General features: G+C 38.0%; 1 protein-coding gene across 1 annotated transcript; it reads left to right on the top strand.

Moving 5' to 3' along the window:
* On the top strand, positions 1-27,485 carry LOC103462737 (ras-specific guanine nucleotide-releasing factor 1-like). Its single transcript, XM_081605365.1, has 27 exons — positions 1-601; positions 5,634-5,740; positions 7,456-7,603; positions 8,830-8,922; positions 9,606-9,859; positions 9,963-10,042; positions 10,588-10,781; positions 11,317-11,426; positions 12,038-12,156; positions 12,375-12,535; positions 12,771-12,834; positions 13,323-13,465; positions 13,766-13,848; positions 14,749-14,997; positions 17,255-17,628; positions 17,843-17,959; positions 19,501-19,671; positions 20,720-20,826; positions 20,932-21,044; positions 21,425-21,485; positions 21,597-21,703; positions 21,851-21,935; positions 22,605-22,802; positions 23,117-23,196; positions 23,295-23,412; positions 23,526-23,594; positions 24,597-27,485. The coding sequence occupies exons 1-27, from the start codon at positions 326-328 to the stop codon at positions 24,687-24,689; spliced, it is 3,774 nt and encodes a 1,257-aa protein (XP_081461491.1). The 5' UTR covers positions 1-325; the 3' UTR covers positions 24,690-27,485.

Genomic DNA, 27,485 nt, shown 5'->3' with positions numbered 1-27,485 from the left:
CGCGCGCGCTCTCGTGCACGCGGGCAGCTCAGTGCCTCATCATGAGCGCTCGGCAGGGCTGCTCTGACACGGCGTCGGGTCCTCCGTAGTATGCCCGCAGCGTGGAGAGCTTCGAGCGGTGTGGATGCGCCTCTGTGACTCTGAGCGCGCATCTTGTTCCCCCACTTCAGCGCCACAGTTTTTTTTTGGGGGGGGGGAAAGGAGCGATGAGGGGAACTCGGGAGCGGGCTGAAGGTGCCCACCAAGTCTGACTGTGCTTCGGAGGAACAGAGTCTGAAGAAAGATGTAAGAATCCGCAGGCGAGCCTCACGGATTCCCAGCCAAAATGCAGAAAGGGATGAGACTCAACGATGGCCACATCACCTATTTGGCCCTTTTGGCGAAGAAGGACGGGACGAGGCGAGGCTTCTTGAGTAAGAAAAGCTCAGACAACACAAAATGGCACTCGAAGTGGTTCGCCCTGTTGCAGAATATGATGTTTTATTTCGAGAACGAGTCCAGCTCACGTCCCTCCGGACTGTACCTGTTGGAGGGATGCGTCTGTGACCGGGCTCCGTCACCGAAACCGTCTCTGTCAGCGAAGGAATGCTTAGAGAAGCAGGTAGGAGACTGATCGGAGGAATAAGAGTTTGGATGGGTTTGTTTTGCTACCTTTAAACTTTTTCTTTTTTTTTCAGATAATTTCAGCAGTTCCACCGACTAAACCGCAAACACCGTTGTATTATTTATTATTATACGAACAGTATCACGCAAGCAATTGCAATTTTGGCTCACTTGACGTGGGTTTACGTAACTGCGTCATCCAGACAGATTGTTCGTGTCAATTCTGCACTAAAACAATCTGTTCAAGCAGCAATTTGTTTAAACTTAGCAGTGATGACGCAAACATCCAAGTTGGATGTCCATTTTTTTCAGTTGCATCTCTTTTCATAACTTTCGTCTTTAAAGCATTCCGAAACACGCAAAAAAAAAAAAAAAAAAAACATTTTTAGGGAAATCAACTGTTGTTTGAAACGAAAACTTAAGTTGCGTCCAAACGCAACTTAAGTTTTCTCGTCCGGCTTGCGGACGAGAACTGCTCCTTTTGCTTGGCGTTTTGACGTATTGATCTAATTCTCCGTCTTGATATTAATAGCATCCTACCTTGGCAACTGTATCTTCCCGCTTTATAGCGGCGGTCCATTTGATAGCTGCCTCATTATCATGAGGTGCTAACGACAGCAGGGGACGACAACCTAACCGTGTCGGGTTAGGCTCCCTGTTTGCCTCTTAACATGCCCACTTTGAGTTGTTTTCTTCGATTTTTTTTTTTATTTTTTATTTTTTTAGAACTAGTTTCGAAAACATTTTTGTTTCATTCAATGGAATCTGACTGTTGATGGAGGAATTAAACACTGGCATCCAATAGAGAAGTGACAAACCGGCTATGAGCTATACGTCAGCAATCACCTGAAATCCAGCTGCGGTCTCTTTAGCTTTCATCTAAAACAGAAGATAAAGACAATCAATTATTTTTTTTCCCTATTTTCATGTTGTTCGACGGAATAAGTGATTTTTTTTCAATGATATATGCACTTTAATTTTTTGCTAACACGCTCATAATTATATGTGCGTGCATATAATTAGCTTAGTCAGTCTGTATTTTTAAACACTTACATTAAACGAGCGCAATACAAAGTACTTTACTTGAGATAAAAAGAAGACAATGAAAAAAAATGTCAAAAAAAAAACTTAAATTTAAGTACAAATTTACAGAAATTTGTACTTAAAACTGAAAGACTAGGAGATACATTAGTAGGTGTATTCATGGACTAGATTGTTTTGGTGTTCTGTCTGCTCCACTTTCACATCAGCTTCAAGGTTTTCAGGTCTTCTCCACTGAACGTAAGACATTTCTTTGAAATGACACCTGTTCAGAAAAAAAAAAAACTTCCTTGCAACCATTGTTTTGTAGTCAATCAACACCTAAAAACAACAAACTGACTCAAACTGTTTTAGTAAACCACAAAACAAAGATGGCGGTGTTATGCAGCCTCTTAAAGTTTGCTTTTGTTGTGATTCTCTTGGGGTTGAGGATTAGGTGTTTTTGGAATATTGCGCTCAAAATTTAAATATACATAGGTTTTTACTGGCATTTTCTAATTTTACAGTCGCTCTATTCTTTACATAAAAAGCTGTGAATTTCCAGATCATTAATTTAAAAAACTCTCTTTAATTGGCCTTAAAATATGGCATATTAATTTGCCATATTAATATATATATATACACATATATTCAAGGAGAGACAAAATTGTTTCCTATGCAGAAGTCTGTGTGTCAAAAGTGATGGCTTAGGGGTATTTGGATTACACTTTAGAGATATCCTAAAACCCTCAAACCATCACTGCCACACACACACACACACACACACACACGCACGCACGCACGCACGCACGCACGCACGCACGCACGCACGCACGCACACACACACACACACACCCACACACACACACACACACACACACACACACACGCACGCGCACGCACACGCACACACACACACACACACACACACACACACACACACACACACACACACGTGCAAACACACACAGTTCTGCATAATGGAAACATGAACAAGAACAGTAACTGGAGGAGTCGTGAGTTTTTGTCTCTGTCCGAGGTGCTGAACATCACGTCCTCTTGCTTATTCTTTCAGATTTATGTCAAATTTGATGCAATGATCCATATGAGCAGTCAGAAGTTGCTACTAAAGGAATATTAGTAGTATTTTGAGATTATAAATATCTGCAGACAAGCACATGTGTTGGCTGTTTGTTGAATATTATTTTTGGCCAGGCATAGCCTGTTGTCATGCATGAAATGTGTACCGAGTGACATCTATGACAACAGCCGTTCATGCAGACTGCTTCAGTGAATTTATTTCAGCAGTAGATTAACTGATTTGGAAAGCCTTCAGTTAGCGTAACGCAGTTCAGCTTGTGTTTCCCTATATGTTATGTTAGGAATAAATGTACTTCTTTTTTTTTTTGGTTTTCTTTCCGTCGTCATCCAATCACATGCGAACATCTTGAAGTCTCCCTGTATAGTACTGCATGTACCAACCAGGGTCAATCTATAAAGCCCATCGGCTCCATGGAACAGGTGAAACAAGGACACAAAAAGACTACGGTAATCGATGTTCCATGTGTCTTTGAGCATACAGATTCCCTTTTCCTTTTCCACCTCTCTGATAAAAACAGAGGGTGACAGCGGAGTCGATGAGCAGACTGCAGAGGTCATCGGAGGGGACGCTACTGTACCCCTCCTGACATTAAACCTGTTAAAGATTAAAGCAGGTTTCACCTTTTTTTTTTTTGTAGTGAGCCTTGTGTCCATGTATTGTGTGTGTGTGCGTGCGTGTCGAAACTGCAGGAGGGATAGCCGGGAGGGTTGCTGGATCTTATCTGTGTGTGTCAGGGAGAGGGACAATGCAGCGGATAGATGCCAAGCCAACTGCCACTTCGCAGGGCTACGCTGCTTTTTATAGCCCAGCACTCCTTATAAAAGGCAAAATGATCTCTCCCTCCCTCCCTTCCTACCCGTCTGTCTCTGCGTTCTCATTGTATTCTTTGGAGTGTTCTACTTTTTAAATGTTCTTATTCCTCATTTAGAAGGCGAGCTACGTTTAAGCCCACAGTTACCATGGCAACCTGTATTTGCATCTGAAAAAGTGCATTTGAAGGGGGCCAACGAAATGTGCAACAATATTTCTTAGCATTGTGCTCCATTTAGTGAGCATAGAAAACACCGGTGTATGAAAAATAAGATTCAGGTCACCTTAGTTGCTCAAATGGTGGGCTATGCTTTTTTTGTTGTTGTTTACTTTAGATCTTAATAAATATCTTTTTATCATTTATACCCACTCTCTACCGTCTAATCAATCATTTAAATGTTGCTTTGTTGACACTTTTTATCAAAGAATATGCTCTCCCGAGTTAGAAGTGCTACTGATGTTTGTGCCTTGTGAACAAGAACTGCTTTGTGCAAACAAACAAAACAAGCACAATTTATTTCGAAATAGTACAAAAAAACCAGATATGAGTATTCCAAGACGTTTTTCTTTCTTCCTTAGATAATTCTAACTTTCTATGAGCATTTTCAGTAAATACTTCCTTCTTTCAACGTTGTCTCATTTTACCACAACAAACAATAATTTAGCGATGCATAGTTAAATTTATCCGCCTAAAAGGTTTGACGCACCAGCTCACAGGAGGCGAGATGGGAAGCACATTATTGACGAGGGCCTGTTCTGCTGCTCATCAGGAAATATGGAACATTACTCTCCTTCACCAATGAGTGCTCTCTCACATTTTAAAGGGAAAGAAAAAAAAAAAAAAAAAAAAACGAAAACAAATCCAATATATTGGATTTGTGGGGGTCTGTTTACGATGCATCACTGTTATATAATTTGACGCTTTTTGACTGCAGATAGGCTATTTCTAATATTTGTGCTATGACCACCACTTTATCCCATGAGCCTTTTAGAAAACAGTTCAACATAATGCACATTAAAATAATTGCTATAAGTGAACCTATACGGTTGCAAATTGCAGTGAAGGAGAGAGTGTTTATGTCACTGGCAAATCAATAGAACAAACAAAACAAAATGGCTAAAGCCTGGAGGCTGTTAATTCATAGGTGAGGCTACACAAACACAACACACATATTTTATCGTGAACCTCCTGTGACCTTTTCTACCTTCTGCTCATTCACACACACACACAGAGGTGCAGGCAAAGTTGATTGTATAATTTGTATATTTGTATGAAGACTTAAAAGGAATTCAGATTTTAAATGCACATTTCTTTCTTTTTTTTCTTTTTTTGAAATTCAATGTTTAGTTTGAGTAACTTTACTTGAAATCCAATGTTAGGACTTAATTATTTTTAACAAAAGCAGTTGCTGCCCTCTTGTTGATACCCGTAATAATCTCTTTGAAACAAATTTAACTGCAGCTTTTTAAAAAAAAAAATTATTTATGCTTTATCTTTTTAAATTGGTCAGTTTTTTAGTAGCTGTTATTTCACAATAATTGCTTTACTGAACTGAGGCTAGGTGTAAATTACAAAGGAGGTACAAAACTTTTAAAAAGAATCATGGCATCATCAGTTCTCCATAACAGCAATTTTATGTGATTTACAGGCCAAGCAGTTGTTTCAGAGGCGTGTCAAGAAAACAAAGACATTTTTCTGCCCTACCATCACAAATGTAAATGTGTGGAGTTCATTAAATGCTTCAAGAATTTTGCTTGCTTCCCAAGGAGCCTGAGAACTTTTCTGGATCACATGAAATTATTAAACCACAAATAATTTTTATTCAACATCTCATTGTGTCTGCCAGAATACTGAAAATGAGTCAGAAAAATTATCCCAAAAAGTCGGTGAAACAATAATGAAACTGACTTTCCAAATAGAATCAAACATTGTTAGATGTGAGTGTTTTACCCACTAAATAAATGTTTTCATCTTGAAAGTTAACTGTTCTCCATTCAGTAAGTTTCACCTGAGAATAGTTAAATACAGCTTTTATTTTATTTTTTTCATTTTTGCAAGCTAACTTTTTAGCTTTCTGCCATCCTTTGTATTTTCCAGTTCTACTTCACCGTCACTTTCAGTCATGAGAACCAGAAGCCTTTGGAGCTGCGCACAGAAGATGTCAAAGACTGCGATGAATGGGTGGCTGCCATCACACAAGCCAGGTAAGTTACACACACTACCCTCCACCTGAATCAGCAACTTTGAATAAATTGCAGCAAAACTTGACTCATGTCGGTGTGTGAAGCTGTGGTCCATCACTATTTTAGACTCAAAACTGATTGCCAGGAACCTTTCAAGTTCTCACATGTCATTTTAAGAGAAAGTGTCTTCCAGTTTGGACAAGTTTGCCAGGAAGAAAACCTTTTCACAAACACATATGGAATGACTTAAACTTAAAATATTATGTACCTGCTATAGATACATTCATCAGTACCTGCTGATGAATGTAAACAGTAACCAAATTAAATTGACCACCTTATGCCCTTGTTCTGTAAACCCTAAACCTAAAATATATTTACAAATGAACTTGTCCGCAATTTCCCCTCATTTAGGATTACAATTTATTTATTTTTTATCAGGAATCCTGTGGTGTGTGTCAGGTAAATATTAGTTCAGCTGAACTGTGTATATTTTATGAGCATAGTGCCGAAGGTGCAATAGTATTGATGAAGCAATATAATGAGAGAAACAGCTTTGATGGGAATTTGGAACAGCAGTGTAATGAAAGCAGTCCTCAAATGTTGACAGGTAGCATTTGCTGAGCAAAAGGTCAATGGATTGAACTCAGTCAAGATTATATTGATTAGTGGTCAGTCGATGCAGCAGCAGTGACTGTAAAGGGGCAAGCTGACCTGTAGTAATATAGTAAACAACAAGGAGAGGAACAAGTGTTTGGTGTAAAAATCTATTGTATATCTATATAATTACTGTTTCTGTGTATTCTTTAAAAGATGAATAACTTGTTCTGTGAAAGTGATTAACAAATGTATGAAGATATAAACCAGTTTTCCAAAATGCAACACCTTTATTTTTCTTTCACGTGAAATATAACATGTAATACATCCTTCTTTGTGTTTGACACATCTCAGAACATACTATATACTCCCTGTAGCTCGGGTTATGGAGTACCTCCACATATTCCACCAAAGGTTTGCTGATGCTCTCAACATGACCAACGTCCATTAAGGTCAAAAAGTAAATAGCATTAACGTATGTAATATTTTACATTGAAATTCTACCACTGGTTAAGTGTGTTTTCCAGGAACATCAACATGTGGTCAGAAAGAAACTGGGATGGAACCAATCAGCTACTCTTCCCACAGAGTCACAGTCACTCCCAAAAGTGTGAATAACACATCACAATTTCATCCCAGCTTAATACAGAGACGACAAAAGTTTGTGGTTTTGTTCTTAAATATGCAGGTTTCAACTTTAGTTCTTTCACTTACATTTACTTGAATTTGGGTTTTATTTATGTAGCACTTTTAAAACATGGATGCCACTCACCCAATAAGACATAAACGTAAACCATAGTGAAATCAGAGAGGAAAGATACTAAACAAAATCAATTCCAAATCTGTGATATTCAAAAACATTAGGTTCTCTAAATCAGGACTGGAAATGCCACCGTTTACAGCCTCGTTCTCGTAAACAACAAATGTTCGTGTTGTTGTTCCTTATGATATGTTTCTTGATATTGAATGTCATTGTAACGTTATTCCTTTGAATCATCTTGTCTTTAATTTGTGCTTTACAAATAAATTTGTCTTGCCTTCTGACCGCATGTCTGCTTTTGTCTTTAGGAGTATTTAAAAAAATCCAGTGCAAAATGCATTGATGTGTCGCTCACAATGGTTGGATGTGTGTGCTTTTACAGTTACAGAAATCTGGCCACAGAGCATGAGACCCTCATGCAGAAGTATCTTCATCTGCTCCAGATAGTGGAAACAGAGAAAACTGTAGCCAAGCAACTTCGACAACAGATAGAGGACGGGGAAATCGAGATAGAAAGGCTGAAATCTGAGGTAAGCTGCCTCCTAATTTCATTTGTCAAACTTATGCTTGCGTATGTCTGTATTTGTTTAATTGCACGGTACACAGTGGGCAGAGTGAGAGTAACAATGCGACTAAAAGTAATGAGGCAGAGAGCACAAAGTGTTCACAGGACAAAGGTCCTGACACAGATTTCAAACCGTAGTGTTATGAATTCATGATGAGTGGTAGCTTGCAGTGCCCCCTAGAGACTCTATTATACTGTTGAATGTTTTGTATCCTCATTATTCAGCCTAAACTAGATCAAATGTGTTTCTCTTTAAAGTGCTAATGGAGGTTTCAATTGAATCCAGCGTTTTCAATATGCATGAGTCAGCTTTTGTTGTTCATGATACTACAGGGTGCACTACAAAATAAAAATCTGCTTTCTCCCTTTTCATGGCCAGAGTATTCACCCGTAATGGATGTTGCTTATTATGAGTTCTTTATCAAAAGTTTTCATATTCATATGCTGAGTGCTGAGAGAGTGAATGTAGCAAGCTTAAATAACGTATGCCAAACGTTATATTAATGCAGTGTTTGCATTCCGTAGGCCTCTAAATTAAATAATAAACCAAAAGAAAGTTAATCAAAGTTCATTTTGCAGCACAAAAATTTTTTAATAATCTTCCCAAATAGTTAGAACATTTTGTATGATTGAAATAAAAACTCAGATTCCTTGGAAAAAAAAGATCTTCCCTGGAAATATTTTATTATTTTGGAATAAATTGTTGTATTGAAACTTTCATTTAATAATTTATCCTGGCTTTGGTTTTTGACATTCTTTTTTTTCAGATTATCAAAAGAAATGCAATATCAGACAAATAAATCTGAATAATAAAAATGTAAATGGTAAATGGCTTGTTCTTGTTTTGCACTTTATCAAGTCCTGAGGACTTCAGAGCAGTCATTCACCCATTCACACTCATTCATTCATCTTGAGGATCTGAAAAGTTCCAGTTGGACAAAAATGCAGTCAGAAGAAATCTGTAAAGGCAAAACTTCAAAACAATGTAACTAAGATTTAGTTTCTTAAAAATGAAGTTAAGAGCTGGTTGCTGATTTTAAAAAGTTCAAACTGTTGAAGTATTAAAAAAAAATAAAATGCCTTACCCACATTTTTGTAATCATGTCAGAAATGTAGAACAGGACATAAAACACTAAACAGAGTTCTTCCCAACCTTTTTAAATTAGTTAATGTCTCCCTTAATTTTTTTAGATTTCTGGGATTCTGAGGGATAATGAAAAGATCCAGTCAAACCCAGAGGTGCCCCCCAGCGAGGATGACACAGAGATCAAGAAGATCAAGAAGGTAACATGCAGCTGTTCAGTGATACAATTTTTAAGGCGGAAGAAGATTCATAGTTAGTCAGATGGAAAAAAAACAAGTGTAAATTCATATAGTTAGGGAGGGGAAAAGATCAACAGCTTAGGCAAATATGAGTTTTTAAAATTGTATTGAACAAAAATTCCTCCATATTGCACATGCCTAACCTTATTTTAACTAGTGGAGAGAGTTAGACAGAGTGTGCCAGAAACACTTTAACTTGTAAGTTCGTAAATGTGTTTTAATTTAAAATAGGCAAATTGAATAACTAGTTGAACATCAAGCAGATGTAAAACAATGAACTTAAAATCTTGATTATTTTCTATATGTTTGTGGTATTAGGTAAGTCCCAAACTTAATATCATGCTGCACAATGCTCAATTAACACAGTCATTAAAGCCAGTGCACTTAGAAAAATGATGTTGAAAATAGTAAATTTTTAAAACCTTTTTTTGAAGGAGCAAATAAGCACGAGTGCTATTTGCAAAATTGCATCTATATATATATATATATATATATATATATATATATATATATATATATATATATATATATATATATATATATATATATATAATTAAACTTATAACTAAAGTAATGTGAATTTATATATCATGTATTTGAAGTTGCATGCCAATCAACCCTTATGCAATACTTTTCTCTCTCAGGTGCAGAGTTTTTTGCGAGGTTGGATTTGCCGCAGGAAGTGGAAAACCATCATCCAGGACTACATCCGTTCCCCCCACGCCGAAAGCATGCGGAAGAGAAACCAGGTGGTGTTCAGCATGCTGGAGGCAGAAGCTGAGTACGTCCAGCAGCTCCACATCTTGGTCAACAACTTCCTGCGGCCGCTCCGCATGGCAGCCAGCTCCAAGAAACCCCCTATCACCCACGATGACGTCAGCAGCATCTTCCTCAACAGGTTGCTCCTAATTCTCTTTTAGTCATTTCATCACCAAGAGAAAGAGAAATCAAAAGTGTTTTACTTAATAAGCATTTACCTGTTTGTCTGCATCTTTTCTTAGTGAGACCATCATGTTCCTCCACCAGATCTTCTACCAGGGCCTGAAGGCCAGGATAGCCAGCTGGCCAACACTGGTATTGGGTAAGACACTGAGAGACTCTATGACTCTTTACCTCTATATGGATGTATGCAGACTTAAAAACTAGAAATAACTGTTTCCACAAAGTATCTCCATGGTACGATGCTGCCTGAGTTGCGGTTCTCTGTAGTTCTTAAAAAGCTTCTAAACTACTTCTGTCAGTGCTTTTCTTGCCCATTCTTTTAATTTAAGCAGACAGCAACCTGTTGGATGCAGTTGCATCATAGTCTTTTAATATTCAAAGCTTAGGATATTGTGTATTTATCCTAATAATGCTGTTAATTCTCCCCAACTTTATCTTTGAACTATCTCCTTTGTTCCTCAGTCTTCATAGTTCTCTCTTAGTTATAGAGTGTATGTATATTGAAATTAAATTAAACACATGAAGAAGTTACTTATAAGGTAACTTCTGAAGGCAACTGGTCTTTATTTATGGATATCAGAGTGAAGGGAACTGGATAAATAGTGAATGTGTGTGAGATGTGACAAAAAAGTGTTAAAGTTCTAGCAATCTTTGGAACTTCTATTTCCATGTTTTCATTTTCAGCTGACCTGTTTGACATCCTGCTGCCCATGCTGAACATCTATCAAGAATTTGTGAGGAACCATCAGTACAGTTTGCAGATCCTGGCCCACTGCAAGCAGAACAGAGACTTTGATAAACTGCTGAAGCAGTACGAGTCCAAGCCTGACTGTGAGGAAAGGACGCTGGAGACATTCCTCACTTACCCCATGTTCCAGGTAAAATTCACTTTTGCAGCATGAGGGGGAAAAAACATAAAAGAAAAAAAAATACACACAATTTTAAAAAGACTTCAATTGAGTATTAGTGGCAAATTAGCTTAGTTTTGAAATTAAACAAAATTAAACACTTGTTGCCCGTTGGAAGACACTAAAAACACAGATGGAGCATTTTTCTGATATTTTGTGCGATCTATCACAGTTCAAGCAACCAACAGAGCCGTGTTAAAAAAAGCCACATCTTTCCTTTTTAATCTGTGACTGTATGCTAGTATGCTAAAAATGAGTGAAGAGATGTTTGTTACCAATTCACCTGACAGCTTCTCCAACAAACTGGCATTAGAGGAGGTTTTCAAACTTCATCACAAGCACATCAATCATTCTGAGATGTACCTTTTTATACACTTGATGGCTGCTTAATTTATTTGGAACTGGTTAAACTGAGTTACTGGTACTTTAATTGGTAGAATGTTTTAATTCAAGGAACATGCTAAAAGTCAGACTAAACTGAAACATATTTCCTTCGTCTTTTCAGATCCCTCGCTACATCTTGACATTGCATGAGTTACTGGCTCATACTCCTCATGAGCATGTGGAAAGAAACAGTTTAGACTATGCCAAGTCAAAACTGGAAGAATTGTCAAGGTAGAGTTATTTGTTGTCCGTCTTCTTTTGAGAAAATCTACAATTCAAATAATGACTGACTCCAGATTCATTGAGACAATTCAAAGATGTACAGCGTGTAGACTAAGGTGCCTATTTTCTAGTTATACCTCGCTAAGTCACTTAATGAGATGCAACTGGTTTGGACGCTATGCCAAGGAGGTCAAAGTCACTTAAAAAACTCTTTATTGGAGTTTTTGTCACAATCCTTTCAAAGCTGCAACAACCTAATGTTGCTTGTGTATTTTTTTCATCTCACTTTTTCCTTCCACTGAATGTTCAGCATTCTGAACTTAAATAAACAGTAGCCTGTGAACAACAACATTCTCTAGCAATAACTTTTTGTGGCTAAGCCTCCTTGTGAAGGGTGTTAATGAATCTGCTGGACAAAAAGTCAAGTCAGTCGTTGTCCAAGCCACAATATGGCCATTTTATTACAATTAAATATAAATTAATTCCTGTAAAATATCACTCTTTGTGTAATCAGTAAAATATATGGTGTGAGTTTCATTTTTAAAATGTAATTTCTGAAATAAATTAGATTTGGATATTGCAATCCAATGAGATGCATGAGTATTTGTTGTTCCTTTTAGAATCATGCATGATGAGGTGAGTGAAACAGAGAACATCAGGAAGAACCTGGCCATCGAGCGCATGATTGTCGAGGGTTGTGAAGTGTTGCTTGACACCAGCCAAACATTTGTGAGACAAGGTAAGGGAGGTTTGATTGCTAGCTTGAAGCACTGATTCTGATTAATAAATAAATAATCCAAAATAGAAAACATACACACTGCACACAACAACTTGAAACACAGAAAAAAACTACTGAAAGCCTGGTAAATCAAATAATAATGAATGAATAATGTAGAAAAGGTTAGAATATTTGCATGTTAATGTTGCATAATTTGATGTATGTGTATGTTTGGACAGGTTCTCTAATTCAGGTGCCAATGAGTGAAAAAGGGAAAATCACAAGAGGCCGCCTGGGTTCTCTGTCTTTGAAGAAGGAAGGGGAGAGACAATGCTTCCTGTTCTCCAAACATCTCATCATTTGTACCCGAGGATCAGGAGGAAAACTTCACATCACAAAGGTAAAACATGGTTTGCACTTATAAAGGTCTAAAACTAGAGAAACAAAATACAGATTAAGTAAGTCGGGTATTGATTTGGAGTTTAGAAAGTGACTTCCATGTGTTTAGAGCCCACAGCACAGACCAAAATCTGTTCATGCTGTCAATCAAATTAAGATACTTCATTACTAATCTTCAGGAAGGGTTTAAAATGTACGAAAAAACTTTTACCTGTGGCCTGTCAATCCTATCATAGAATGGAGTGGTGTCTCTCATAGACTCTACCCTGATGGAGGAGCCTGAGGGAACAGACGATGAGTGTAAGTTACTATTTCTGGTTTATCCAATCTTATCTTTTTAAACAAGGTAATCACAATGCATATGCATGGGGAAAAACACAGATGCTATAATTTCAGTAAAATCTGTAAATGTTTTGGGCTGCAATGTGACAAAATATGATCAAATTTAAAGTTTAAGTTTATTTTTGTAAGAACTTGCATGTCTATAGTAGAATTGTGTTTATTGCATGCAGCTTTATTCTACATAGTGAAAGCCGAGGGTGCATAAGAAACAAACTATTTTGTGAATTTTAATAGTAGAACATCATGTTCGTCACAACACTTCAGGAGGTTTTTCAAATGTATTGTTTTCTAGCCAAGTTCTAATAGATCAAGTGAGTCATAAAGAGTACAGTCAGTAATTATCCATTGTTAGGACACGCTTAGTTTTCAGGTTAAACCTTTTGCAGCAATAGTTGCCATTGCAAGGCTTCTAACATTTTTTGACCTGCTGGTTTGTTGAACTGCAGCCAAAGGGGAGCGAAGCGGCCAGGATGCAGAGCATCTGGACTTTAAAGTTATGGTGGAGCCCAAGGAAGGCCAACCTTACACTGTCATCCTTGTAGCATCATCACGACAGGAGAAGTCAGCATGGACAAGTGACATAAGTCAGGTAGGTTTCCCCTCAAGGTGCATAAATATTAATCAACCTGGGGGGGCTAAACAAGGAGCGAGAACAGTTTGCCTATTCGTGGGCATGTTTAATCAGCATCCTCAAAACTCTTTGTTTATGGAGACTTGAAAGTCAAACAAGGATGCAATCAGGGAAGAAAAGTCCATCATAAATCAGCGACTCTTTTGCATCGTTGGTCAAGAGGAAGCAAAGAGACCCGCAGCATCAAAAAGTTTCTGTATTTCTGCATCTTCATGTTGACAGACAGTAACATGAAGATGTTTACTTTCTGTCTTGCAGTGCATCGACAACATCCGCTGCAACGGTCTAATGATGAACGCCTTTGAGGAAAACAGTAAAGTCACAGTGCCACAGATGATTAAGTAAGAGTCATGTGCATGACAATGCACATATATGGTACAAACACAAAGTCAAAGACTGACGTTAGGGTTAGATAAAAAATGACCAGAGCACAAAGAATTTGTTAACTAGGAGTGCAAAATCTGATCTGATCAACGGCTGTAAATCACCGTATTTTGAAAATATTCATGTATCTCTTCTTTTATGTTTAATGTCATTGTACTTTTCTTGGTCAAAAAAACAAATATGACATAAAACTTTATTGTTTCCCAGTTGAACTTTCTAGTTTTCAAGAGCATGCATATATAAATATACAGTAAGTACATTGTTTTTAATTTTTTAAGAGTTTATCATTTTTTAATTAAGATAATTAGCTGGTTCATTTAGGTTTTTCACCAAAGCAATTATATTTTCTCTACGGCTATAAAAGACCTTCATAGTTAAGGTGAATTTCATTCAATATCAGTTAAGACCTAGGTGTGTTTTTCTTGACTATTACAAATTAATCTTATGCTGTCCAGTTTTAACTGAAAGCCTTAAAGTCAAGCATTAAATCAAATACACATAAAACAATAAAATTAAGCTAAATAAAGCATCCCTGATGTAAAAGATATCATTTGCATTTTCCAAAAGCCTTGGGTGATTAAGGTTGTGCTTTTAACCAATTGAAATCGTGTCAATTTCTGGTAGAATAAACAAGATATGTTTTTTCTAAAACTTTGTAGAAAATGCAGTCTGCTTTTACATTATGTACAGCAGTGAAATCTCTCTCTCCTTTTTGGGGAAATAAACATCTATGAATAAAAATAGGAAATTCATACATGGATCTAGAAGCTCTCCCGAAAATTGGGTAGCATTAATGCAGGGAACGTGAGCCAAGAGAGCAACATTTCCTCCCTCTAATAATATCTAATGCTCTATAGGTCAGATACCAGCTTGTACTGTGATGATGTCGACATTCGCTTCAGCAAGATGATGAACTCATGCAAGGTACTGCAGATCCGCTACGCCAGTGTGGAGCGCCTGTTGGAGAGGCTGATCGACTTACGCTTTCTCTCCATTGACTTCCTCAATACCTTCCTTCACTCATACCGCGTCTTCACCAGTGCGGACATAGTCCTGGACAAGCTCATCACCATCTACAAGAAACCAATCAGTGCCATCCCTGCACGGTATGTAGGATTACTCCAAAGTACATTTTAAGTTACTGGCAAAGACTCTATCATCTTTGCCAGATAATAGAATCTCAGCTCTGTGTGTTCACTGCTCAGCTTTAAAGGTACTTAATGCATAAAAATGGGGTGGCATTGGTTGTGGGTTTCAGGGAACATAATTTTATAAACAATTTTTAGCAGGTGGTGACATGCAGGAAGTGCAGCTTACATTATTACTTCACATAGATTTCTGGGTTGAATCTTTGCTTGGACTTTGGACAATTTGTTCTCTTGGATTTTCAAGCGATTAATTGTGTTCCTCAGTGTATGCAGAGTCCACAACACACTAAAACATGTCGTAGTGATTATTTGTGTTTCATGTAGAATAAACATTTGACACTGGTGTTCTTCCGTCTTCTAGTAATGTGTATCAACACGTGTGTGGTAGAGGAATGCCCAATTGCACCTTTTATAAAAAGTTTGTAACTGACTTTTAGTGTAGCCTCTTAACAATTTTACATCTTTTAAATAGATTAAAGAAAAATCTATTGAAGACTATTTCCACTTTCCTCATCCAGCCTACTTTAAGACTTGTTTTTTTTGTTTTGTTTTTTTTTTTACCTAAGGAGACTAGTAAAATTTATCCTGGCATTATTTGAGTGAAAGCTACAAGATCAGAGTAATTTATAGAAAGTTTCACTAGAGGTGGCACGTTAAACTGGGCGGCAGCAAAAAGGAAGGCATAGCCTCAGCTCCCTTTGCCAGACCCCACACCACCCCCTACTGTACATCATTATTAACTTCACAAGATGAATTCCTATTTATCTTATAATCAGGGCAAATAAATCAGACTCAAACTTCACTGCACACTTTTACATTGTTTGGATTTTTGCATCAGGTTTATACACGTCGCCTTTTATTTGGTCGAACTTGGAGAAAGCGTACGGTTTGGCTACATTGAACTCTTACTTGGTTTACTTGGCCATTGTTCACCGTTTGAGATTCCCTTACTCTTCCACCTGAGGATGCAGTAGCGGCGCTGTAATGCTGCAGTGAAGAGGTGGGACTTCCCCAGTGACTGAATTAGCCTTTGCTCTCACATGGACTGTCTGTGAGAAACCTCATCATGCTACCATGCCCAGTCCGGCTGAGGAGGGACTGAGGCGGAGGCAGTGAGAGGTCACGGCAGCACACCTTCTCTCCGCCATCACAGTTAATTGGATCCTGTGTCTTCCCGGTTCTTCCCTCTCCTTTCTCCCATTCCCCGTCTTACCCTTTGCTGTTCTCTTGCTTTTATTTTTCTTTCCGTGAGTCTGACCATCCCTCTCACTGCAGCGCTGTCACCATGGCAACCTTCTACTCTGCTGCAGGACCCCACCCTCTCCCCCCTCTCTCCTGTCTTCCCCATCATCTGCAACAGCTCCATGATATTAAATATTGATGTTGGTGTTTTGCACCCTGCTCTCTTCTTCTCCTCCTCCTCCTTCTTCCTTTTTGTCACATTCCCCCTCTTGTTTTCTGGTCAAAAAGCATGCAGTCTTTGCCTCTTTTTGCACTCTTTTACGCTCTTGACTTTTTAGTTTCATTTCATCTTCTTTTCAGTTCACTTCTCTCTCACCTTTCCTCTACCCCACTCGGTCTCATCGTTTCAAATGCTTTCCCCTCTAATCTCCTCGTTGAAGTGTTTCTTAAATTTCGACACGGAGACACGCTATGACTGCAGCTAGCATCATACAGGGCTGGAGACTTCCCATTCGCCCACTCGCAGCCAGCAGCCTGCGCTGTGGTGGAATCCATATCAACTATGTTGCTCCCCCTCTGGTGCCCTCCCTCTCTGTTTTCAGCCTTGCTTGTCTTGTGTTATTACTGAAGCCCAGTCTCTTCCTCTCTCTTTCCCTCTTTTTTTATTTGGCTCCCCTTTCTCTCCGCTTCTCTATCCCCATGTCTCTGTGGGCCTCCCCTGGGCTGGTTGCTGTTGGCAGCACCCGTGCCTCCCACACTGTCACTTGACATGCTATTTATAGGCCTTCAAGGGGGTGGCTCTCAGAGCAAGGAGGATGCTGTCTTAAACAAAGTAGCTTAAATAAAAGAGGCAGGAGCTCCCAAGGAGCCTCGTGGTTCCTTGTCTTCTTCTGACACCTAGTGCCGCCCCATTATAGCCATTGTTGTTTCACTCTCCTATTGAGATCATCTTGTCTTCAAACCGAAGTTTAAAATCTAACAATTCACCCTTTGTCTGTGGTCACCTGTCTCTGTCTCTCCCCGTTTCCTGCAGCTCGTTGGAGCTCTTCTTTGCCAGCAGCCAGAACAACAAACTCCTTTACGGTGAGCCACCCACGTCGCCACGTGCCAGCCGCAAGTTCTCCTCGCCGCCTCCTCTCTCCATCACCAAGAATTCCTCTCCGAACCGCCGACGCAAACTTTCACTCAACATCCCCATCATCACTGGGGGCAAGGCCCTGGACCTTGCAGCACTCAGCTGCTCTCCCAATGGCTATGCAAGCATGCACACAACCATGTCACCCTTCAGCAAGACCACACTTGACATTAACAAGCTCTACGTGTCCAGCACAATGGCCAGCAAAATCCCTGACGAGGGAGAGTCCAAATCTGAGGGAAAAGCTGAAGAGTCCGTCCCTGGCAAGCAAGGTCAGAACTGCTGCCGGATTCAATTTTTTGAGTGTAGTTTCCCATTTGGGCTGTTTGAGTTCAGGGAGGATTGTTTTTAGATATCAACAGAGTTGTTCAAGGTCATTTTATCAAGGTCATTTTAGTTGTGATTTTATCGTGTTGTTTCCTTTTCCTCTCTTCACATTTTGTGCTCTTCCTTTTATTTGTACTCCCCTTTGAATTCTGGATCCAGATCGGTCTGTCAGAGAGGAATGCGATGAAGAGCAGAGTCAGAGTGATGAGGCAGAATCAGAAATGTCTCCTCCCAAGTCACCGTCGACACCCAAGAATGTCAAGTCAAAAAACTCAGGTAGAGTGCAGCTTATCACCGTTAAGCTCTTCCTATTCTTGAGCTTGTTCGTCTTTGAACTCAACCAGCTCAACATTGTCTCTACAATGTCCACATATATAGAAAGAACATATAGAAAACTACTCTTTAACAGATACCTAAATGTCAGTCATATGGGAAATATTGCCACATATTCTCCATTTTATTTAAGCGTGGGCTTTGACTGGGCCATTCTAACACACATGTATGCTTTGATTTACTGTAGAAATACACCAATGTCTCAAGTTCTGTGAAGGCGCTAATAGATTTTCGTCCAGAGTAGCCCTAGCTCAGTCCATCTTCCAATTAACTTCTCCTGTGAAGAAAAATATTCCCACAGCATAATGATGCCACCACCCTGTTTCGCCATGGGAATAATGTTAAATTGTTCTCTCATTTGTCCAGAGTACTTTCTTCCACATGTTTGCAGTATCTCCTGCATGGCTTTTGGCAAACTTTAAAAGATACTTGAGTAGAAGACTAGAACAATCTGTTGACAGGGACAGTCTGTCCCGTCTACAGATTGTTACATCTGAGCTGCTGTGGGTCTTTGCCTATCCTCCAGAGTTACCTTGGCCATTTTATGCTTCTTTAGTGAATCCTCATATTTCCCAACTTGATTTTTCTTCCACTTCATCTATCACATGAAAGCAAAAAAAAAACAAAAAAATCATGTTTGAGCTTGAGATTGTAATGAGATAAAATTTGAACATTTCAAGAATATAACTGCTTCTGCAAGATAATTTAACTGCAATGTGCAACATTAAAGGGCTGATTTTTTCAAAATCTGAGAAAAAAAGTTGTATCAGATACAGTTAATACCTCAAATTTCAGGTTCCTGATTTGATGCGCAGTGTAAAAAGTCTGATTTTAATGTCATCTAATGCGACAAGACTAAAAAGGCAGCACCACTTTTTCTAGCTGCGCAAAGTAAATAAAGATAGCATCAGCAAACTTGGAACAAACTTCTTTTTGTTTTGGAGAAAGAGAAAGACAGGTACAGCCAAATAAGGTCTTGATAAAAACCACCCACGGCATCCTGGCCCTCCCCATGTCATATAGCGAGGGAGCATCCACCCCGTAGGTAGTCAAGCACAATCCATCCCCAGTGTGTTCTCTTCCCACGTTGCTGGATATAAGGGAAGCCAGTGCCTTGTGTGAGTAGGTGGAAGGAAACCTTGTACCTTAGCAACGATGTGCGTGTTCTTCTATACCGCCCCCGGCTGAACGGAGGAAGGCAGAGGGGGGAAGAAGTGAGTAATGGAGGGAGGCAGAGAGGCAGGCACAGTGGAGCGTTCACCGTCATTGCCGTGAGATGCAGGACACACTGTTCTACATCGGTTTCAGCTCGTGGTTGCCCTCCAACGGTCAACAGTTTGATTATACAGCCTAAAATTAAAGGGGCTAAAATTTTCTCCTTAGAGAAAACCTTCTTTGGTGTAATATATATTTGTGTGTGTGTGTGTGTGTTTGTGTTTTTTCAATAAATTAAATGTTTGCAATTTTAATGTTCCCATATTTAGAGTTTTCCCTGTTTTCCTTCAACAATGGCATGGTGGTGTCATCCTGCCGGGAGCTTGAGAATAACCGCAGTGCCCTATCCGCTGCCTCGGCCTTTGCCATCGCCACAGCTGGTGCCAATGAAGGAACGCCGACCAAGGAAAAGTACCGCCGTATGTCCCTCGCCAGCACAGGTCAGTAACATACCGTAATTGGCTGGCAGAGCTGCTTCTACAACACTGTCTGAAGCACTTGGATACTGAAAACGATGCTGGGTGCTGACCAAGAACAAAACCCCCTCTTCTTAAATTTAACAAGAAGCACTTTGGGTAGTCCCACCGGAGAAAAGCTGTATGGTAAAACAAAAGATTTTTTTAAAACACTAAAAATATCAGATTGACTCTCAGGGATGGTGGTGGTGGTGTGATGGTTGGGGCTTTCTTGTTGTCATGGCAACTGGTGCTTTGAAAAAAGACAGAAGAGCGACTACCTTCAACATCCCCACAAACCAACAAATACATGGTTGAACATAAGTGGCATCAAAGCAGTGATTCCAAATAATGGAAAAACAGGTAGACATTAAGCAATAATGCACAATAAATGTACAGAGATGAATACTTTAGTAGAATTATTCCAACAATGTGTAGAAGAGCAGACCACAACTTGCTGAAAGACTAAATTTATGAGGGAAATATCTATCAATTTGAGCTTGTATGCATAATTTAAACCTGTGTGAAAAAGGCTGAGCCCAGTATATCAAAATGTTGCAGCTACTTCTGCTTTTATTTAGAAATAAAACAATATATACTTTATAAAATAAATGGTTGAGACCCTAAAGTGAATTTTGACACTAAGCTTCATGTTGTAGGCGTCTGTGGGAATATCAACTTCTGAGCACAACAAGGAAATTAATTAAATAAATTCCACTGGATTGTTTTGTAAACATCTCAAATCTTTATTTATTTCCAACTATTTTACTTGTAGGGAAACATTTTCATCTGTTTCACGATTGTTTTTATTTTCATTTTCTGTGACATTTAGGGTGAATAAATGTATGTGGCTTTATTACATCCTGACATTTTGGGAGGTTCAAAAAAGTTTGAACCAAAACAATGTTTATATTTCTTGTCCTACGTTTAAGGAGCAGTTTTTTAGCTGCAGCAGAAGCAAATTAGTGAGGCATTAGTGCAGGAGCAGGTTATTTAAGAAAAAGAAATCCAACTGTATTAACCCGGATTCCAGGTTTTCCTACAGATCAGAGGAACGGAGACAAAGAGTTTGTTATTCGCAGAGCTGCTACAAATAGAGTCCTGAATGTGCTGCGTCACTGGGTGTCCAAACACTCACAGGTGAACTTTGACCCCTTTCTTTTCTTTTTTTTTTCCTTCTGTTTTTGAAGCAGTACAATAAGACCTGTGTAATAACACTGTGGTCGTTCTTGTGTGTTTCCACAGGACTTTGAGCTGAACACAGAGCTGAAGATGCGGGTAATTGGCTTCCTGGAGGAGGTGATGCATGACCCAGAGCTCCTGACACAGGAAAGAAAAGCAGCTGCCAACATTATCAGGTTGGTTTTCCTTTCTTCACTGCATGATCAGATGCATTGTCATATGCGATGAATCTCTGTGAAAGAACGGTGTAGAAAAGAACATTTTTGAAAGAACATAGAAAGATTTGTTCACATAATGAATAGCTTAGTTGGAAATCATGGGTTAAATGTTCCTGGACAGTAACTGCAAAGACACAGAGAGCAGAAAAAAAGGCAAACCCCATTCTGAAAAAAAGGACAGTGTTAACGAACCGGCGGGGTAAAGTCAGTCTTGTTGTTGTGGTGTGACTAAATCTTTTAACATGCAGGAATGCTGAGTAGCTCTTAAGTTGTTGTATAAAAACTAAATCCTCTTTGAAGAAATTGCTGAAGCAGGCGTCACTTTTATTTGCATGCAGGACTCTCACTCAGGAGGATCCTGGAGACAGCCAGGCCAGCATTGAGGAGATCACCCAGATGGTAGGCGTGAGAAATCTCTTTGAATCCGCCAGACGGTTGTTTAGCTATGATTACTGCTTTAGGATTAATAATGACTTGGTTGTGTGTGTGCGTGTGTGTGTGTGTGTTTAGGCTATGGAAGAAAGTAAGACTGAACCTTTTGAGAACCATTCTGCCTTGGAGATTGCTGAGCAACTCACAATGCTGGACCACCTGGTCTTTAAAGTTATCCCTTATGAGTGAGTAGCCTACGTGCAAACTTTTGAATAGAAACAAGACAAGAACTACTTTTAGCAAAGGGAGATTGAAGAATGCACAGAGTTCACTTGATGCTGAACGAATATTGTGTTTTAATATTCTTTTTGTGACACGTGTTTCTTCTATAGGGAGTTCTTTGGACAAGGCTGGATGAAGAACGACAAAAATGAGAGGACACCATACATAATGAAAACAACCAAGCATTTTAATGATGTATGTGATAACGTCCTTCTTTATATATTTATAAGTGATCTTATTAAATAGAATGTCATTAAAACATGTATTTATGTTAGTAATTTGATGACAAAAAATGTATTCTATTATTTAGATTCTGCCACAGACTGCCGTGGTGTTAAAAAGCCAAGGTTACTTTAATAGCATCCTTCAGTTTATGTGCAGTTCTGCATATGGTTTATTTTGTCCTTCTCTTAACAATAATCCCTAAATTCTCTACGGGTTTAGGGCAGGTGAGTTCGCTGGTCAATAATACCATGGTTATTAACGTAGGCATTAGCACTTTTGGTTGTGTAAGCGGGTGCCAGGTACTGCTAGAATCTGAAATCAGGCTCTCCAGAAAGCTTTCCAGATCGAGGCATGAATTTCTCTAAAATCTGAACATCAAGTAAATCAGATTCTGTGCCTCTTCACAGTCACTTCAGACTCACATTTTGATTTCCACTGACTCTGGCCACAGTCTACAATCTTGTGTGTCTTTTCTTTCACGATCCTGTCAAGGCTGTGTGATCACTGTGGCTTGTGCATTTGTGTTATATACTATTTACAATATGAAATTTTTCTGCGACACTGAATTTGCTAATTTCGTTACCCATTAGCCAGAATCAAAAGCATTATTAGATGTGTATGTGTGTGTTTCTTTTTTAGATCAGTAACAGGATCGCCTCAGAGATCCTTCACTGGGATGATGTCAACATGAGGGTGGCTGTGATTGAGAAGTGGGTGGCTGTGGCGGACATTTGCCGCTGCCTCCACAACTACAACGCCGTTTTGGAGATCACGTCCTCGCTCAACCGGAGCTCCATCTTCCGCCTCAAGAGGACCTGGCTAAAAGTGTCCAAGCAGGTACAACATGTGTGTCTGTTCAGTATCTTTTGCCTTTTCTTAGTTTTTTGGAGACTTTCTGATTCGTATCTCATTGTTGTCAGGGGTTCCTCCTAACTTTAGCGTATGAATTATTCAAGCTGAAAAATATTCCTCAACTCATGTGACAAATTAATGTAGTTTTAATAAAATGGCAAAAAGAAAACTTCTAGAAAGATAACAGTGTAATAAATAGATACAACATATTAAAAATCATCTTAGAAAATAACATAAAAAAATCTGAGTTCAAAGAGATCTTACAGGTGGTAACAAGTTAGCTGTGATTCACTTTCTAGACAAAAACTGTGATCGACAAGCTGCAGAAGCTGGTGTCGTCAGAGGGCCGCTTCAAAAACCTAAGGGAGGCTTTGAAAAAGTAAGTATTTGTCTATTTGTATCGCTTTGTTGAACTTTTTAGTTTTTTTGGTTTTGTTTTACATCCGTCTCTTTCTGTGACCTGTGCACTCTTCTCAGCTGTGACCCTCCATGTGTTCCTTACCTGGGAATGTATCTGACTGACTTGGCCTTCATTGAAGAGGGAACACCAAACTACACAGAGGACAACCTGGTCAACTTCTCCAAGATGAGAATGGTAGACAAAAATTGTCATATCATTTACATTTGAGGCGAAGCCCTTTAATTTTACAATAACAATTTGCTATAAGATGGTTCAAAATGACACAAAGCTGTTCCATTTGCCTCCAGATTTCGCACATCATCAGAGAGATCCGACAATTTCAGCAAACTGCTTACAAGATAGATTTTCAGCCTAAGGTGAGAAAACAGAAACGATTAAACATAAAATAAATTGATCATTATCATTTATCTCATTTTTTAAAAAAAATATTCACCTGAATGAAAAAAAGTAACTGTCACTATTAGGCAGACATTTATTAAAATGATCTAGGCATAAACATTTCTAAGAACCATAGTAACATAACTGTTACATAAGTAACAGTTTAACAAGTGAAGAAGATAATATCAAGATAAATGTGGGGAAAATGTGACATATTATTTCACAAATAAAGTCAAAATATCAAACTAAAATAGAAGTAATATTCTAAAAAGACAAAATGCTAATGACTGATCCAGTGGGTTGATTTAATAATTGATGCTTTTTTGTTCTCACCATTGCAGCTTCTTTCTTTGCTTTTTTTATTTTTGTCTTATGTGTAAATACATTTTGATATTTTGACTTAATTCTTAAGATATATTTTAACAAAGTTTTAAGTTTGCTTTAAACTATTTCTAAAAAAAATAAAAAAATTATATATATATATATACATATATATATATATATACATACATATATATATATATATATATATATATATATATACATATTCTCTAAAATGGCAACTTTTTCTTCAAGTTAATCTTCTTTCTCCTCATCCTTTGACTTTAATCTCAAAATGGGACATCAACAAGATTCAAAATGACACAAATGACTCTACTACTACATTATATAGTTCAATGTATGTTCATTTCTTCACAAGAAAATTTCAAAGAAATGTCTACTTAAAAGCATTTGTCATAATAAACATGCAGGTATGCTTTATTTGTCTTCCTAATGGACTCCTGTCACAAATAAGAAAATGCTAGCCTTTTAATTTAGTTTTAGTTTGTTTGACCTTCTGATGCAACTGTCCAAGTTGCAAAGAAAAGTGATTTCTCAACCACAATTATTCTTTCATCAAATGTCCATTCCAAAGGAAGAGCCTAAAAGTTAAACAAATTCCTTTCAGTGTACTATGTATGTGCTTTTTGTTGCTGCAGGTGGCAAAGTACCTGCTGGACAACAGCACAGTGATGGACGAGGAGAGCCTGTATGAAGCTTCTCTGAGAATTGAGCCCAAAACTTCATCGTGAAGAGAAATTATGTCATGATGATCAGATAGAGACTTTAAAGAAGGTTTCAACGTGTATATTTATCATTATTTGTATTAGACACAATAGGCTGTGCCCTCCTTGTATTTGCTTCCTAATGAATTCTGTGTATTATTGTTATTAGAGACCGAATAGAAGCCCACAGAGGTTTTATTTCTATAGTTATAAAGTATTTATATGTTCTATATTGTCTTAAATGCTAATTTATGACCTGTTTATTTTGCACTAGAGAGCAGATAGAAAGGAGTGTTTACAGACTTGATATTTTAGTATATCTAAATGGGCAACTGGAGTGTAACACAAATTTCTCATTCATGAGAAAACGGCACTTTGTAGGAAGTCAAGAGTCTGCGGGAACTCGGCTTCATGAAAGTTCCTGTTACAAAATTATTCAACTTGTCAAAAATCACACAAATGTGATTTTCAAGTGGCTGTACAATCACAGATTGTACGTGGATTCTTAAGATAGCAGTCCACGTTGAACGTGACACTGCATATAACAGTCAACAAAGTAGCAAACTTAGAGGTTACTTTCCCAGAACTTAAAGATTCATTTTCCAAACTCAATAAACACTTTGCTGGAACTTTGACCAAACATCATACTGACTTTCCTAAAACTGAGCAGGTGCTTTCTAGGACCTTACTACTTACTAAGCCTGAGCTCAAAGGTCACTTTCTGGAAAATACAAGAGACTTTCCTGGAACTTTGAGGTTACTCCCCTGCAAGTACTAGGTACTTTCTCAGAACTTGGCAGTTATTGTCCTTCAGCTTCTTAGAAATTAGAGGCTACTTCCCAGAAATATGTTTCTTGTAACTTAGTAGTTACATTCCTGGGACTTACCAGGCACTTTTAATAGGTTTTTATGGAACTTTTTGGTTTTTTCGCCAAAGTTACCACATACTTTCTGGACGATAACTCAAAAGCAATACATATTGTTATAAACACATGATTAATATCAATAGGTAGTACGTCCAATTCAGTGTTCGCTAATTTCACTGCACAGCATTCTGGGGTATGTATGCGGAGGAAAGGCTTTAACTGCTGAACATTTCACTTCCAGCGATACAAGTGAGTGGCATCAACTAACTCACTCACTCTTTGCTTACCTAGCAACTACCTGTTGTGCAGCAGCAGTTTATGGTTTCACCAATGTTTAAAAGTGCTTAAAAGTAACAAAAGACATAAAAAAAAAGGCTATGCCACCAGTTAGGGAGTATTTCACATACTTAAAACAATAACAACAACAACAAAAAAAACCTAATCATTAATTATCAATATTGACTGATGTTTCAGCCATATTGTACTTTCTGGACATAGACAGGACTTTACAAATTTTAAATGTTATCTTTTAGAACATACTTAGTACCTTACTGGAGGTTTTTTGGAACAAACTAATTACTTTCCTTGAACTTTCAAAGTGCTTTCTTGGAACCTCCTCGGAATTTACTGGAAAAAAAATTCTGGGTACTTTTCAGAAGCTAACAGGTACATTTTGGAATTTAGACAGTTTACTTTCTAAAACTTACAAGATTTCTTCCTGTAATGTTCATGGAAATTCCAAATTACTGGATTTTCCCACTTACTTCTTTAAATTTTGGTTACTTTACTAAAGTTCTAGAGAGTTCCTGGTAAGCTTAGGAAAATAATGTTTAGGTACTGGGAAAGGATTTCTGAGTTCTAGGAAAGTATGTGATGTATTATGTAGTTTTAAAACTACTAATGCATGACTGTTAATTTATATTAATTTTGAAATGCTTTAAAGCTGTTGTTCTCAGCTGATTAGAGGGAAAAGTGGGACTAAGGCAGTAGCGAAAGTTGAATCACAATCTGTTTTATGTAACCACTGGCTGATTAACGTGTAAGAAAAGATTACAGAGAAACAAAAAGTTTCTTTATAGTTTTGGATTTTTGTTTTTTAATGCTTTGCTTACTTTATTCCCCTGGTGGGGAGCGTCATGTATATATAGTATAAGCACCAGGCAATGTATGTAGCAAATGTAACAGATTTTGAGCCACTTACAGAAGTTAAAATTCTCAGCTTCAATATTCAGACACAGAAAGTGCAGTCTTTCTGGTAAAATCCTCTTTTGTTAGTGCATTATGATTTTGCCTTAATCATGAAATGGATTATATTCCACAAAAGTATTTAAACTTCTTTGTTCTACAATTTGCCAATAAAATAAATTGACTGCATACCGTATAATGTACAGACGGTCTGATGCATTTCCTAACATGCAATGTGTTCAAAGACACATCCCTGGAAATGTGTTATCCTTATGATTGTTAAATGCTATAATTACTCTCCTGTCTACGCCACTTTGAAACAAATGTTTAAGGCAACATTAGTGTACTACATCCTATTCCAACGTGTTAGCCGGAGCTACACTGTAGTATTATTGTGCTTCTTGAAATATTTATATGTATTTTTTACAGGCTTTATATAGAGAGACACCTAAAGCTTAAGTGGCAGGCATGTACCACTTTTATGTGTTCAGATCAAATATATATATATATATATATATATATATATATATATATATATATATATATATATATATATACAGAATGGTATGTGTATTGTATTTAAACCCTGCCTTTGCACCCTTCAATCCGTATCCTCCAACAGGAACACCAGATGTTTGCAGTGAGCAATACCCAGTGACATGAGAATTATCTTTCAGTCTATTTCAACAGCTTGAGTAGTATTTCCAGTTTTGTATAAAAGTGTACTCTTTCCTGATTACCTCTTGTTAATAAATCTGTTTTTTCTCAGGGG

Source organism: Poecilia reticulata, chromosome 3 (genome assembly GCF_904066995.2).
Source record: "Poecilia reticulata chromosome 3, P_reticulata-male-v2, whole genome shotgun sequence".
NCBI classification, from domain to species: Eukaryota; Metazoa; Chordata; class Actinopteri; order Cyprinodontiformes; family Poeciliidae; genus Poecilia; species Poecilia reticulata.
The sequence above is the reverse complement of the archived record's forward strand: the minus strand, read 5'-3'. Positions and strand labels throughout refer to the sequence as shown.

What these genes read in the sequence shown, in the direction of transcription:
- LOC103462737 (XM_081605365.1), top strand. Translation starts at nt 326, where the DNA reads ATGCAGAAAGGGATGAGACTCAACGATGGCCACATCACCTATTTGGCC. An exon ending in AAACTGGAAGAATTGTCAAG is followed by an intron (nt 11,427 to 12,037) that starts GTAGAGTTATTT and finishes TGTTCCTTTTAG; the next exon opens with AATCATGCATGATGAGGTGA. An exon ending in AGATAGATTTTCAGCCTAAG is followed by an intron (nt 23,595 to 24,596) that starts GTGAGAAAACAG and finishes TTGTTGCTGCAG; the next exon opens with GTGGCAAAGTACCTGCTGGA.